This window comes from Silurus meridionalis, chromosome 9 (assembly GCF_014805685.1).
Source record: "Silurus meridionalis isolate SWU-2019-XX chromosome 9, ASM1480568v1, whole genome shotgun sequence".
NCBI classification, from domain to species: domain Eukaryota; kingdom Metazoa; phylum Chordata; class Actinopteri; order Siluriformes; family Siluridae; genus Silurus; species Silurus meridionalis.
The window spans coordinates 9,328,018-9,344,790 of NC_060892.1; the positions used below are offsets into that span (position 1 = coordinate 9,328,018).

The 16,773-nt window shown below is 36.7% G+C and overlaps 1 protein-coding gene across 1 annotated transcript in view; it reads right to left on the reverse strand.

The window, feature by feature from the left end:
• Nucleotides 1-2,868: 2,868 nt before the first annotated feature.
• The window catches only part of minar1 (membrane integral NOTCH2 associated receptor 1), a 32,174-nt gene continuing 18,269 nt past the window's right edge, over nucleotides 2,869-16,773 (reverse strand). Inside the window, exon 4 of the mRNA XM_046857630.1 lies at nucleotides 2,869-5,745. Within this exon, the coding sequence (XP_046713586.1) occupies nucleotides 5,548-5,745 (198 nt within the window). The 3' untranslated portion in view covers nucleotides 2,869-5,547. The remainder of the gene's footprint in view (nucleotides 5,746-16,773) is intronic.

The window sequence follows — 16,773 nt, forward strand, 5'->3', positions numbered from 1 at the left end:
GATGATGAAAGGTTAAATGTGTGAGGTAGATGTTAATGAACATGAACACTGCTAACCCATGCAGGCAATGGAGTTACCCAATGTAAAGTCCAACCTTTAAAAGCTTCCCAGTGGTAATTGAAATAAAAGTAATCAGATAAAGTTTTTGCTTCCCCCTGTGTGAAGGCAGAGATATGTCTGGCAGGGATGAATAACATATGCACAACATTCAGCACTGCCTATGTAGCACCTTCTAATCTCTCTACCGCTTGCCAAATTGGTGCCAACCGCATCTAAAGGTCACCTCATATAAAACTAAAATATATCATGTATATTTAAAGGCCAGAAGTATTGCTGGATTGCTAATTAAAAAAAGAAATAACCCTGTCACAAAACTGCAAGCGTGTGCACATAACGCCTTCCAATGTGCACAAAAAATTGATCTGTGCTTTAGCATGTAATAAACCTGTCAGCAGCCAATAGGGCTTTATACAGTACAACACAAGTGGGGGGAGACATACATAATGCTGACAGTCATTATAGGGCATGGTAGCTCAATGGTTAAGATTCAGGGCTATTATCCAGATTTACATTGAAGATTTACATGTTTTGGTACAGGACAAGATTCCTTAAACTTCAACTGCTCAGCCTGAAATAGTTTCTGCGTTACTTGTCTAAAGGTTATAAATATGGACATAGAAGATGAAGTATCCAAGGATACTGGCTTTGCATTCAGACTACTGTGTTGTCAAAATAATGATTTTATTTGCGTTTAATGTGTCCTTCACCCCGTTTTGTCACTAAAACAAATATCACACAATATCACACTAATTTCAGTCTAACAATGATCATGAAAGCTGTATACATCTGAGTCTAAGATCAGCTCATTTTATGGCATTTGTCCTTTCCAGAGAAACTTACAATTATCTAATTTTTTTACTTAGCAGTTAAGGGTTAAGGGTTTTGCTGAAGGAGAGGCAGCTTGGTGGTGTGGGATTCAAACTCACAACCTCTCAATAAGTCAAAAATTCATTGTTTGAACTCTACATTCGTTAACTCCTTTGCCTGCATTGTCTAGCCATGTTCATGCCTGCTGTAAGAATGAATGCAGCATATCGAGGTAGATTTATATGTACCTCACACAGTGAAGGTACCCATGTCAACCCTACTGTATAATCAAGATTCATTCAATACAAAGTGATTTTAACTCTAATGTTCAAAAGTCTTGCCACACAAGTTGCAAGTTTCTATAATGATCATTATAGAATCATCCAACTTATTTTCTATTGGTCACTTAATCAGCACCAATATTTAACTTCCAGTTTGTCGTTGTCTATTGTGAAGTCGTTGTTAGGTTAATCTCTGGCTATGCATACCTTTGCCTTCTTCCAAATTTGGGGGTTTTGCCCTATTTGAATTTAATTCAATTCATTTATATTTGTATAGCGCTTTTGAACATTGTCTCAAAGCAGCTTTACACTGATAATGTTGTGATAAAGCATTTCACTGCATGTTGTACTCTGTATGTATGTGTATGTGACAAATAAAATTTGATTTGATAAAAATAAATAGGTTGTTCTTTATAAATGTAAGTTTGGCCCTGGGTATATTTGCTATTTCATATGCTGCTTCCACAATGAAGCCTGCACTTACTGTGCATGTCTTCACCATATTTAATGTCAATAATATCAATCATGTAGCAGCTTTTCTATAGGATTCTGATTTCAGTCAACTGCACAGTACAACCCTTCACTAATAATAATATACAAAATTAAACGTGAAAAAGTAATGTAAACAGTAAAATATGAACAGGCCCTTTCTGCCAAAAGAACTGCAATAAAAAAGTGCAGCGAAAGCTTTCTTTTTTGTAGTGTTCATCATGTCATGTGGTGCATTAGTTCAGAAAGAGCAGCTCCAGAAGGATAACTTGCTTTGCGACTTCACTCCCCAGCTGCTCTTTTTGACACTGCAATTTTCAAGGAGCCAAGTCAGTTCTCCCACAGTAACCAATTCCTCTGGCTCTGGGAAAATTAGAATATCAAATTAGAAAACCATTAGAAAACCAAAAAACACTCACTTTGATAAACGATGTAGCTGTGATGTTCTTACTTACTTTTATGTGTTTATGAAAGATTTTATGCAATTGTAAAGGTGAATATAATTGTTTTTTCCTCAAATGTAGTTGTTACTGACTAATTCCAGGCCAATCTTCGAAAGGTTCTACATTTAATGTCACTTAATGATGTCAGTTTAGAAAAAAATAGGAAAAGAATTAATTACACATTTTTACATGACTAAATTATTACCACCAGAATTTATAATGCAAAAGTACACAAACAGCAAATGGTAATACAAGAATGATACATACAATATAAATAGTTTTTTCAGAATACCGCAGTAATTTTTTGAAAAGACACAGCTATTGATAGCTATCTGTATGTATGTAATAGATATCCACAATATTCTTTGTATTGCTGATACTAGTTTTTGTCTTTATTTGGAAAATTAGATATCGGGTTTTTCAAAACGAAAAAATATCACAATTTTTAAAAATCATTCTTGAAATAATTTATATGCTGTAATGTGGTTTTATGTTTTAAAGGGAACCTACAAATGCTGCAGGTCAGTTATGTAACATATGACATAATAGCACATTGCATTCATATTTGTGTCAGAAAACAAGTTTTTTTTCAGGGCTATATGACATATGATTGTAAAGAGGGCGGGGCTTAATTCCTGCCTCACTTTCACATAATGTAATTCTGAGTGTACAAATGTGATTTTCTCATGTAATATTCTGGATTCTTTAAAGCATTGCTATAATTGTTATTGCCACTTAACCGATGCATAACCACATTCAAGGGATCAGGCAGAAAGTCTTTGAACAGTCAGAACAATGAGTTTTATTAGGATATTATTCCAGTTACACCTGTTTTACATTATCCACTTTGAACCTGAAGTTTATATACAGGGTCTTACAGTGTACGAGAGCTCACAGTTCCCATGGTGAAGGCAGAGTCACCCGACAGAGTATCAACCATCAACTTGCAGTTTGTTTATTAAAGGAAAGTTTGACGAAAAATCTATTTCATCATTTACAAATTACTTAAGATGTAGTCGATTTGCCAACATGGTCAGAGTCTGGCATTGCCTTTGTTAAATTAGACTTGCACCTACACGATTAACATAGCTAACTATTAATGGAAATTAATCTTACCCAAAATATTTTTCATCGATGCTTTCCTCGTGTTATTCTTGCACCTTGTTGTAGAAAAAAAAGGAATAACCGGTATGTTTATTATATTATTATAGCTTAATTTGATTAGGCATGTGTTTTATGGAAAATGTGTCAAACCAGAATTTGCTAACATATAGGTCAATCGACTACATTTAAAAGGATGGGAAAATTGTGCAAATCAACTTTTCACTAAACCAAACCTTCAATGTGTCTGGGTATGACCCATTCAAGCTACATTCAAAGTAAGAAAATCAAAAGCAGTTGGCTATGTGCCACAAGTAGTAGGGTTAAATTACTGACAGAAATGTACTTAAAACAATGTCCATTTTTCACTGCAAATCTTTGTTTTCCATGAAATACTTCTCTATCTCAATGTAAACCGCACTGATATGTTACAAAGCATAAAACATGAATCAGCACGAAAAAAAACAAAAAAAACAACTCTCTCAACAATATTGTACATTTCAGCAGCAGTTAAGTTTTTTGATGATGTTTTGTTTTTGATAAAATCTTTAATTAATACATAATATTAATCTGGATTTCAAACTAAATTAGCCAAACATGATTTGTGCCAATCAGTTTATTGTTTATAATTTATAATTCATTTATAATTTTATAATTGTTTATTTACATTTAAAAATAAGATGTAGCTGGCAGTTTGCATTCAGTGGTCCTAAGGCCTCTATGAAGAGTAATGGATGGATTCTGTTACATCCCAGCAAAAATAGACATAAATAAATATTATTGTAATTCCATTCTAAGGGTCAAATATATGGCTTGGGATATGAGTTGCACGAAAAGAGGTAACACTTTGTGCTATTGCAGCCTATCTAAGTGGCTAGTTAAGTAGAAAGCCTGCCTTACTATTTAGTGGTTGAGCTGGCACAGATGGCACAGATAAGTCCCATAGATGTACTGTACATGTAACTTCACAATTGTTACAAACTATACAATTTCATTATATAATCATTTCAAGGTTGACCAACTTGCTGCTCACTGCTCACTTTCCCTGTAACAAAATACGAATGTACACTGGCATTATGTAAATCATATTACCATGCAGAGTACATTATACGCATAAATGAACGTAATTATTTTTAATAGGTATTTCATACATTTTAGCACTTAGGACAATTCTAATTCATTTTTATTTTCTTATAAATGCTGCCATTAGGTGCATGAGAAGAATATGAATACTGAGGTTTAACCTTAAGTCAGAAACCAGGTTTGAAGAATAGGGCTAAATGTTAGAAATATGCAAAAATACCAAAACCAATGCACTGAAAAAAAAAAAAAAACAACATAATTATGACCTTGCAAGTGGGGGAAAAAAGGACATATAGTAAACAGGTGAAGACAGCATAAAAACATAATTAGATATGAGACTTGCCATTTGGAAAAAAAAAAAATTCAAATAAATTACATTTTGTGTAGAGTCCAAATTCAAAAGTAAAATAATTGGGTTGCTAAGAATATATGGAGGAGCTTTATGTAAAGCCTGCTCATAAAATCATAGGACCAAGAATGTTTAGCAAAAGACCCACCACTGTTCCAGTATCCAAATGATTGCTGAATTGAACTGTAATAGCAAGTACAGAGAACTAAGTAAATAACAAAGTAAACCTCAAGAGAGGAATCATTTTAGAATCCTCATACAATGAATACATACAATGGCCCTTCATACATTCACTTCTTCAGAAATGGTTGTGTTGAATATATAGTAATCTAGTCATCTATAATATCTATAACTATAACTATAACTGTCACTTAGGAAAAAAAAACATTGCACAAACCCAATAAAACATTCCTGATTTGTCAAAAAAGATAAACCTTGCTGTACAGAGTCACATTCTGTCTGCAAATTCGTTGAAAAATAATTTTCATAGAATCATAGTAAAATAAAAAATATACTACGCTTCCTTCCATGTAGTTTCTATTGCAACAACATAAAGATCTCAGAATTTAAATATTTTAGTATTGTATGTTACATACTAGCTATAAAACAAGAAAACATTATCTATATTCCATAAAAGTCTATGTTAACAAATAAATGTTTCTACTAGAAATAAAAAGAACAAACATCAAAAGTTAATCCTCAGTAAGGAATTGTGTTTCTGTAGATTAGACTCTAAAACCAGTTCCTAGAATCTGTAGTTAGACTCTGAAACCAGTTGCTTGCACCTGGATTAAGCCAAAAAGATGAGTAAATGTGCGCCTGCCATTAAAATGTTCTATCAAATTCACAATTGGGCTTAATCTAGGCACCAAAAACGAACCCTACATCAGCAAAACAAGACGTCTCGTGTTTATTGGCAACATAGAAGAAATCCTCATGACTTCATAGTGCAAATGGGCACAACGATAACCAATATCACAGTGCAGGCCGCTGCAGCAATCAGAGCACCAATCTTGCAAACTTTGGCCCTCCGAAACTCTGCCTCTTTGCGCTTGAGCAGAGAATCATAGCCCGGCGTGTAGATATCCTCCATCCAGTACTCAAGGTTATTGGGGTTGAGTGACTCCTGGGTCTGTTGGGAGATAAAGACATCAGTTGAGTGGCTCTGGCAGAAACAAATTGCTTATATGGAGCTGACTTTAATATTACTGTGGACCCTGGTGTAAAATGAAGCCTAGGGAAGACGAATAGGGTTTCTGTTTGCTCGTCAAACCGACAATATTCAATATTGCCTGTTTAATTGAATTAGAAATGATACAGCAAGCACAAGGGAGGAACTGAAAGGTGGAACGGAGATGGACCAGAAGAGGAACAGAGGATATCAAGATGTGTCTAGGAGTGGAAAAACAAATGATTAGTTTAGAAAAAAATATAAGGAAAATGATAAGAAAAGATTTCAAGGGTAAAACAGAAGTAATATAAAGAATCTTTTTTTAAGTATGCAGTTACAAAACATCAGGTGCCCTTAAAGGGCTACAAAAAAAATTAATAAATATATTTTATATATATATTATACAGTGAGGAAAATAAGTATTTGAACACCCTGCTATTTTGCAAGTTCTCCCACTTAGAAATCATGGAGGGGTCGGAAATTGTCATCGTAGGTGCATGTCCACTGTGAGAGACATAATCTAAAAAAAAAATCCAGAAAGGATTTTTTCAGGTCATTGACCAGCTCCTCCTGTGTAGTTCTGGGCTGATTTCTCACCTTCCTTAGGATCATTTAGACCCCACGAGGTGAGATCTTGCATGGAGCCCCAGTCTGAGGGAGATTGACAGTCATGTTTAAATTCTTCCATGATTGCTCCAACAGAGGACCTTTTTTCACCAAGCTGCTTGGCAATTTCCCCGTAGCCCTTTCCAGCCTTGTGGAGGTGAACAATTTTGTCTCTAGTGTCTTTGGACAGCTCTTTGGTCTTGGCCATGTTAGTAGTTGGATTCTCACTGATTGTATGGGGTGGACAGGTGTCTTTATGCAGCTAACGACCTCAAACAGGTGCATCTAATTTAGGATAATAAATGTAGTGGAGGTGGACATTTTAAAGGCAGACTAACAGGTCTTTGAGGGTCAGAATTATAGCAAATACTTATTTGCAGCTGTATTATACAAATGAATAGTTTAAAAATCATATATTGTGATTTCTGGAGGTTTTTTTTTAGATTAGGTCTCTCACAGTGGACATGCACCTACGATGACAATTTCTCCATGATTTCTAAGTGGGAGAACTTGCAAAATAGCAGGGTGTTCAAATACTTATTTTCCTCACTGTATATATATTGATAAATGTCCTAATTTTTAATTTTTTTTTAATATTCTCTCTCTCTCTTTTTCTTTTTCTCTCTCTCTCTCTCTCTCTCTCTCTCTCTCTCTCTCTCTCTCTCTATATATATATATATATATATATATATATATATAAAACAAGGTGTGTCAAATATCTATGATTGGCCATTGGCTACAACTGACCACATTAATCCTAAGAAACTGCCACCATTAAAAAAAACTAGTCGATTTAAATATATTTTAGAAAGGTCAGTTTGCGAGCTTTGTCAAAAACCTAAAAAAAAAAATATGCATAAAGCATATAATTATATTTCTGTTCTGTGCATCTATTTAAATTAAAGTAAAATAAGAAGCAACAAACTCTACTTCATTTAGGAATATCCACAGTGTATATTTGTATCTACTCTATAGTTTATGTAAAATCAGCAATAAAGCCAAATAGAACTGATTTTTGATTGGAATTCAAATTAATGTGTAGTCTGTTACAGTATATTTGACCCATTGGATGATCATTAGATAATATAGGGTGCAGTGGTGGCCATGGAAGGTTACTGTCTGGGCATACTTTTCTGTGTCAGCATGATTTTCCTTCAGGTTCTCCAATCTTCTTAACAAAAAATGGCACCAAGTAGAACAGTTGAAATATTTTGCACAACCTGCTCACACTGTTTCCCTCCAGCAGACAATCCTGCAACCTCAACCCTTACATGAACAGAATTTTCCCCATAACAAAAAGACTGTTAAACAACACTTTTTTTTTTAAACCTTCACACACAAACCTGTAATGTACAGACTGCAATTAATATTATTTTCTAGAGATATGCATGCACATGATTAGCACAATTAGCATAATTGTAAATATGAGCACAATAGTTCAACATTTGTGTGTATTTTATATTTGATCTGTAGTCTTCTATGATAATCAATGCAATACACTGTTAAAGCTAATTCAATTTAATACTTTATACATATATTCCTGTCTTTTATAAACTGTGTGATGTCGGTGATGTGACTGTTTAAAGTCAGCCCACTAATCAGAGTTGTGGAGTGTCTTTGATTAAAAATCTGTGACCTGTGATCCCAAGCACATCCCCATCTGTTAACTCGACATAAAAACAAGTTCATCTAAGAAAATGCATCTGTAGCTTCACAGCAAGGCTACAGCAGATCCTTTACCTAATCCTGCAGGGTTCAATAGTAACCTGAACCAAAATGCTTTGAAATATATACCCACTTCCTTTAACATGGTGCCCTCAACACGAGAGGTCAAAACAGCCATCATCATTTTAATGGTCACCATTTAAAGTTTTAACAATCTATTTCACATTGGAAAGGATGAGGATTGATGAAAGTATGATGTCAGGTATGTGAGTATCTGATAATGCCATTTGGACTGGCTAATAGCTTCTGTGTTTTCAGGCCATTATCACTATCCCAGCCCATCCAACACATTGCGATCACATTACATCACATCACATCACATCACTTAGAAAATACCAATGGCCCATCGTCTTTCGCTAGATTCACTTAATCTTAAATATAAAGGGTGTTAATGGGGCAACTAGAAAAAGCTGTTAGTTTGACATTTGCTTTTCTTCATCTCATCCTCATCTGGCTCCTTTACATGCTCTCCAAAGATTTCTGATAAAAGTGCTCATCCTTTGCCACATAGGCCAAATATCCAAAACACTCTCTGCATCATTTCTCGAAAAACTGCACTCACCCATTGTATACTGGGCCAACAACCACCTCTTTCCCTGGAACACTGATTTCCCACAGATGCAACAGCTTTGGACAAATCTTTCAACAAGGCAAGAGAACAAGAGAAGATTCACATCAAGAGTAGAGCTAAGCAAATCAAGTAGGAAAATAAATTGTACACCATTGTATTGCTATTGTATAAATCAGGTGACCTCAAATAGTTGCTGACCATGGACTTTAGACCATGGTCTAGGCTTCTGTGCCTCACCCTGTAAGCAGAGATTCTTGACAGGGACAGGGATTTCCTTCTGAACGCCCTAGTGGCTCCTCCCGTGGAGACCACGGTGGCGTTTCAGTGGTACTTCCCCGCTGCTCTAACGGGACTGCTCAGCGGGCGAGCGTGAAGCCCAAAATTGAAGGGGTCAGCCAACCTGAGGGTGGCTCTCTCTCCTCGAACAAACAGGCAGTGGTTCAGCGCCCCTGACAATCAGAACACCCTATTTCGGGGGTCGCAGTTTACACCTTATTATACGGTGCCTGTACCTCCTTGACACCACTAGGAGGCCAGACTGTTAGCTCAAGACGCGCCTTAAAATGCAGTCTTCCTCCACCGGGCACCGGGGACCCGGGCCTGCTCAGGAAGCATTCACGGCTGCAGGGGATCTCCCCAGCTGTTCTGAGAGGGTCAGAAGCCAGCCTCGAGAGGCTGGTTACACGATCAGACTACCGGGCAGATGGGGAGGCCAGGCTGTTAACTTTCTTACAAGATGTGCCTCAGAGTGTAGCCTCCCACCTGCTGCCTCTCAGGAGGCCCCAACAGCTGCAGGGCATTGCTCCGCCGCTCTGGGAGGGTCAGAGACCAGCGTTGAAAAGCTAGTTCCCCTAAAAAAGAGTGTCTTTGTGGGACTTAGCCATTGTGCTGGCGGCTCTATCTGAGCCCTCCCTTCGAGCCTTTGGCCGAGGTGGCTCTTAGGTATCTGTCGGTACAGACCGCCTTACTTCTGGCAATTTCCTCCCTTGGGAGATTCGGGGACCTACAGGCTCTTTTCTTGGCCCCTGTCTTTCCTGGAATCTGCACCTGGCATGGCCAGCCCTTTTGTCTCTACCCTAAATCGGGGTATGTGCCTAAGGTGCCTGCGGCTCCCTCATGACCTGTAGTTTTGGAGGGAGTCGGAGCAGCTGTTGGTCTGCTATGGCCCTCATAGGAAATGTTTTCTGGCTTAGCAGATGATTTGTAGATGCCATTTCTTCATGTTATGAGTCCTCTGGTCTTCCTCACTCTTTTTGGAGTCAAGGCTCATTCCACCCGGGGTATGGCGGGAGCTGCGTCAATCGGCCATACTTCCTGCAGCGCTTACCTTCTCCTTTTTCAAAAGCTAATGTCGCTACCATTGCTCACCCATTTTGTAGCTTCCTGGTTTACGCGCCGCTGCAGTCAATGACGCCACGACTTGCCTATTGGCCGGATTTTACACGTGATTCAAAATGAATGTTTTTAAGAAATGTTAAAAACTGGAAAATCAGCGTGTCATTTGTTGAATGTTTGCTTGGAAAGTGGTAAGTGGGTAAGGTACATGGTTACTAATCATAAAATCAGGGTTCAAGCCAGAGTATCACCAAGCTGCCACTCTTGGGCCCTTGAGCAAGGCCCTTGACCATTTGTGCTCCAGAGGCGCTGTGTCATCTCTGTCCCCAGCTTACTAACATCACAAGGATATGCAAAGAAAGATCTCTATCTATCTATATCTATCTCTAAGATCTATCTATCTATCAAAAACAGTAGTGGATTTTGTACAAAGTAAAGAATTTTTTTTTCAAAACTATAATTATAGTATATAATTACAGACTACTATAATTTTGTCATTTCTTATTAATATGTATAATTGACCATACTTTAAATTCAGTTGTGCTGGTTTACAGTGCAGATCATAGTAGGTAGTTGCAAATATGTCACCTTATTTATATTTCTAAGTTTAATTAAATGGTATTATTTGTTGATTGTTCTATGGTCTAATAATGTTTAATTCTAACCCTGGTCTCTCCTGTTAAACTGATCTGGACCCGTCATTGGTTTAACCTACAACATACAAACCCCTCCTAGTGGCCACTAAACTGTAGTGCAGCAGTTGCTAAAAGACAATTCAATAGTAGTAAATTTCACACTACAAAATCCATGCTATACATGCACAATTCCCAACCTAATCTTCATGGGACCCCAAACACAGGCAAGTTCATTTGTTTTCAGCTTGAAATGCCACTGCAGCTACCTGCACCATTCTGATTACCTGGCTCTGGTCCACCAGGATTTGGAATGAAACTAACATTCGAAAGCCGGGGGCAGTAGTATGTATGTGCATTTTTTTTTACTCAGCCTTTTTTTAAATAGATGTGGGATGGTGGAACATGTGGGAGGATGTAATACACGGGCAGGTTCACAAATCGAGCAAATCCATAACTATAGTTGGCAAAGAGAGTTCAGAAATGTAAGCAAGATGTACAGTGTTAACATTGATGTCTCTGCATTGCAGGTTATTGAACGAAAAGAATATGCTATAAGTTTACACTGTCATTAGCTGCTCCCTTTAACCATGCTTACACTAATGTACTCACTATTACTGTTGATCTTCAGGCTATGGAAACACATAACTGAATATATATATATATTATGGAAACACATAACTGAATTTATATATATATATATATATATATATATATATATATATATATATATATATATATATATATATATATATATATATAGTACAGACCAAAAGTTTGAACACCTTCTCATTCAAAGAGTTTTCTTTATTTTCATGACTATGAAAATTGTAGAGTCACACTGAAGGCATCAAGGGCTATTTGACCAAGAAGGAGAGTGATGGGGTGCTGCGCCAGATGACCTGGCCTCCACAGTCACCGGACCTGAACCCAATCGAGATGGTTTAGGGGTGAGCTGGACCGCAGAGTGAAGGCAAAAGGGCCAACAAGTGCCAAGCATCTCTCGGGGAACTCCTTCAAGACTGTTGGAAGACCATTTCAGGTGACTACCTCTTGAAGCTCATCAAGAGAATGCCAAGAGTGTGCAAAGAAGTAATCAAAGCAAAAGGTGGCTACTTTGAAGAACCTAGAATATGACATTTTTCAGTTGTTTCACACTTTTTTGTTGTGTATATAATTCCATATATAATTTCACGTGTTAATTCATAGTTTTGATGCCTTCAGTGTGAATCTACAGTTTTTATAGTCATGAAAATAAAGACTATATATACTATATATATAGTACATATATATATATATATATGTACTATATATACACACAACAGTCAGTACACCCCTCGCATTTCAGTAACCATGTTAGTATATCTTCTCAAGGGACAATACTAAAGAGATGAAACTTGGATATACTTTAGAATGTGCATCTTGTATAGCAGTACAGATTTACTGTCCTCTGTTAATAACTCAACATACAGCCATTATTGTCTAAATAGGTGGCAACAAAAGTAAGTACACCCTAAGTGAACATGCCAAAACCGTGTCCAAAATTTCATTATGTTGTGTGAGCAAGATTGTGATCTTGCACTGCCTTCCTTCTGGGCATGGAATTCACCAGAGCTGCACAGGTTGTTGCTGGGGTCTTCTACCACTCCTCCATAATGACATCACAGAGCTGCTGGATGTTAGACAAATGGCGCTTCTCCATCTTCCGCTTGAGGATGTTCCACAGGTGCTTAATAGGGTTAAGGTCTGAAGACATACTCGCCCACTCCATCACCTTCACCTTCAGCTTCTTCAGCAAGGCAGTTGTCATCTTGGCGGTGAGTTTGGGGTTGTTATGATGTTGATAAACTGCAGTTCAGCCAAGTTTCTGAATGGAGGACATCATGTCCTGCTTCAGAATGTCACAGTACATGTTGGAATCCATGTTTCCCTCAAATGAACCACAGCTCCCCAATACCACAAGCACTCATGTAGCCCCAGACCATGATGCTACCACAACCATGCGTGACTGTAGGCAAGAAACAATTTTCTGGATCCTCCTCACCAGGGCGTCACCACACTTGCTGGACACCATCTGAGCCAAACAAGTTTATCTTAGTCTTATCAGACCACAGGACATGGTTCCAGTAATTCCTTTTAGCAATATCTACCATCACCCTTTCACATTCCTCTCCTTAAGGTCATACCTACCCATCACCTCTTTATCACCCTTCATCATCTGTTGCCTTCACCAGTTTAAACAGTTGAACAGTTTAAACCCACCTCCAATGTTCCTGGTCTTACTCCCTTTCCACTTGGTCTCCTAAGCACACAACATGTCTACCTTTCTGCTCTCATATCATATCAGCTAACTCTCTCCTGTTACCAGTCATAGTACCAAGATTTAAAGTGCCCACCTGAACCTCCAGTCTTTTAAACTTTTACTTTCCCTGCTGTCTCTGTAAATGTCGGCCTCTTCTCCTTCTCCTCCTTCTTTCAACAGTAGCCCAATTTCTACTGGTACCCTGTTGGCTAACAATACCTGTGGCGGTCGTTGGTTACCCGGGCCTATAACCGATCTGGTATGAAATCATCTTTTGTGATCCGCATATTTGATTTTGCAAGTGTTTTACGCTGGATGCCCTTTTTAACACAAGCCTCCCTATTTATCTGGGTTTGGGACTTGCACTAGGAGTGCAGAGGACTGATTTTTTTTTATGTTAATTTTTCAAGGCATACATTTTAGTGTATGTAGTACATACACTATATAGGCAAATATATGTTAATGCAGAATCTTGTATTTGACAGTAAAAAAAAATCTGATTAGAATTTCCATAATCAGATAATATTAAAATATCCATATCAATACATAGGATAATAATTCAAATTATTTTGTTTATTATTTACCATCATCTATCTTAAGTTAGTTGGGGACTGTGTAACATATAGTACAGTGTGATAAACGTATTGGGCTTTTTTTTATTCTTTATTAAATATACTCATACCTAGTGCTCCGGCAATGAGGTTAAAAAAGATGTATTTATACCTGTTAAAAAAATCTTGACTCAAACCTGTAATCTAATCAAAACAGCTGTTCACTTATTTTATTTAATTTTTAAGTTTATGGATATTTTAAGGGTAATTATCAAAATACTGTTTGCAGAGCACAACAAGAAATAAGAATAAAAGAGAGACTCATAGTGAATAAAATGTTCACCATTTACTTGACCATCATTAAATAACAAGGCATTAAAATATTTTTGGTGTTGTTTTCAACATAAAGCAATAATATAATAGTATTGTCCTGTATTAAGGGTTTTTTTTTCTTTTTTTTTTAATACATATTTTTTTTTTTTTTTTAAACATGTTTTTCCTGCTCATATTTTTTTTTCTTTTTTTTCTTTTTTTTATGGGGACTAATCTTTTATATTTGCTAAACATATTTCCATTTTTTCTCCTCATTTTTCTTCATTCTTCATGCCGTTTTATGGATTCATATTTATTCCACTGTTCAATTTAAAACAAAAATGTCTGTAAAATAGAAAAAATCTATTAATAAATATTAAATATTAATAATAAAGATTTGCAAAATAATAATTGCATCATCTACATGACTGACCATTTCAAATGCTTTATGCACAAAATCTTTCAAATCATCAGGACTCAGCATTCCATTTGCCTTGTGAAACAGTGAAAATGCACAACCCCCAACACCACTGACAAACGTGTCATAAAAATGTGCAGGAAGGAAATGGAAGGAAATGCTCACACTTTTCAGTTTCAATTTATTTCTTATCTCCAGTTTATTAAAGTTTGACCCTTAAGTCAAGAAAACAGAACAGCTATTAATTTGGAATGGCTTCGTTCAGTAATGTGCAGATTTCGATCCACATCATTTTGTGCATTCTTACGATGTTACCAAAACCAAATAATGTGTAAAAAAATTTGCCCTTTTGATACAGACAAGATTTTTTTTCCTATAATTTATGGTGTTTTTGGCACTCCTGTCTTTCCATACACAAATGGAAAACTGCCTTGTATAATGGATATGGTATGTTATTCCTACTTACTTTTGTAATAGTTGAAGAAAATATTATTTGGCTTTTTTCCCCGCCCGAAATTCCTTTTAAAATTGCAAAACGTTAAAATTAAAACCGAGCTACTGTATAATTTAAATTGTTTTATTTTACTGCCTGAACTACTACTAAGTTACTTGTTTTTCAATCCAAATCTTTTTTTTGTTTGTGCTTAAAAATAATTTATAGCATCTAGTTGCTCCCATTGTGAAGACAGTTGAGCTAACAATCTTTCTCTCCCACACCACCAGACACACAGGGTATTAGCTCTTTTGTCTCTAGTAATCTTAGCGTAATCTTGCATCTTGCAGTTCGTAAAAAAGGAGCAATCAGAATTTTTTCCTATTAGAAAAAAAACATACCCCAATTACATCCTGGAGGAGATTAGCAATCAATAGTTTGGAAGGTCACCAGGTGGCTTCTTAATGCAACATCATGGGGAACTAGCGATCTCCTGGCAACAGTATGAATGTAGTCACATTACAAAGTCAGTCAGATTATATCCAGGATTTGTTTCTTTTATTCCAGGATGAATGCCCATTGCTTTAATTATAGTTTCTCAGCAGTGTCTTCGTTCTACAGATTTGGAGAACAAACATTGATGTTAATTGGAAAATAATACATTTACAAGGTGAAAGCATCAACAACTGATGAAAGCCTGCTCTGAGCTGCTTTCTGTTTTGGCAATTATCACTGTTTTGAGTTGCCTTGCAAAAGAATGAATGGGCATAATTTTAAATGCATGCAGCTGTACATCATTGATTTCCATGCAACTACATGGCCTGAATCAAACTGAAAGCCTTTTGCACCTATTTAATGGAATGATGGCTGGTCGTCATATCAGAACGGAACGCTAAAATCTATTTACAGCTCAATAATAAAATGATTAGGAGACAGCAAGCATTATATCACTTATATTATTGGCAGAACAGCATAATAAAAATGGTACAGGGCAAACCATTACATATAGACATGCGTGGCAGCTATGCTTATTGCTTCTAATGCAAATCTTTATTTTTTATTTCTAGGGTATCTCTTGTTGAAGCACCCGAAATTACAAGCTGCATGAATCGACAGTCTGGGCTAAAAAAGAAATGAGCCTCTATTCATACTATTGATGGTGGTGCTATGTTTGTTTTGGCATAAATCCAAAATAATCTCCTTTGATACAACAAATTTTCAGTTTTAAAATACATTATATATATTACAAAAATAATAAATAATAAAAAATAATAAAATAATACAAAATAATACATTATACTGGTTCACTCATGGTAGCCTATTTAAAGTAGCCCCCCAATGCATCTACTTTCTAATGAAAGCATAGATTTGCCAAATTGTCTTGTGCAAAATAAGTATAGATATGTGCACCCATTCAATGTGACCCTTTATCTTCAGCACTTAATGCATTCTAAATGTAATCCTATTCTGTAGTGCAAAGCATCAGACGAGGCCTGAGTGTGCTTTTCATTTACTAAAGAATGAGGTGTTGTGCTGAGCAGAGCTGTGCCTTGCAATTTTTTGTACAGTATAAGAAAAAGCAGCCTCTAAAGTAAATCCTTGCAATCAAGTGCAATACACACTGACTATGATGTTAGCCCACTTTCCAGGCCCCTCACAAGAGCACAGTGCAGTGGCTGAGGATGCATTTCTCATTTCTCCTTGCATTAACTGAGAATTACAGGGTCAGTGAGTTGCTCTCCTGATGGCACCATTTTTCAGGCTTCAATTCCATTGAAGCAGAACAAGTGCAGTTCATTTGACCATCGAAAGCCTTCAGCTTTCTCAAATATCGAGCAGTAGTCAAGTGATGGACGAGCACTAGGGCTGTACAGTTTTCCAAATACGCTGCACATCTTGATGCATGATCAGGGATGAAAAGGATTCATGGCCGTTAATGAGTTACCTTAATAGATGTTAAAGCTGTTGTTGACGCAGTACAACACACACCCCATTCACTGACATTGAATGGCTTAGAGGACACGCCCACTTAACAAGGACTGACAGTCATACAGGATACTTCTCAAAAAAGAAAATGCTAAAGATAATAATAGATCCTAGCTGC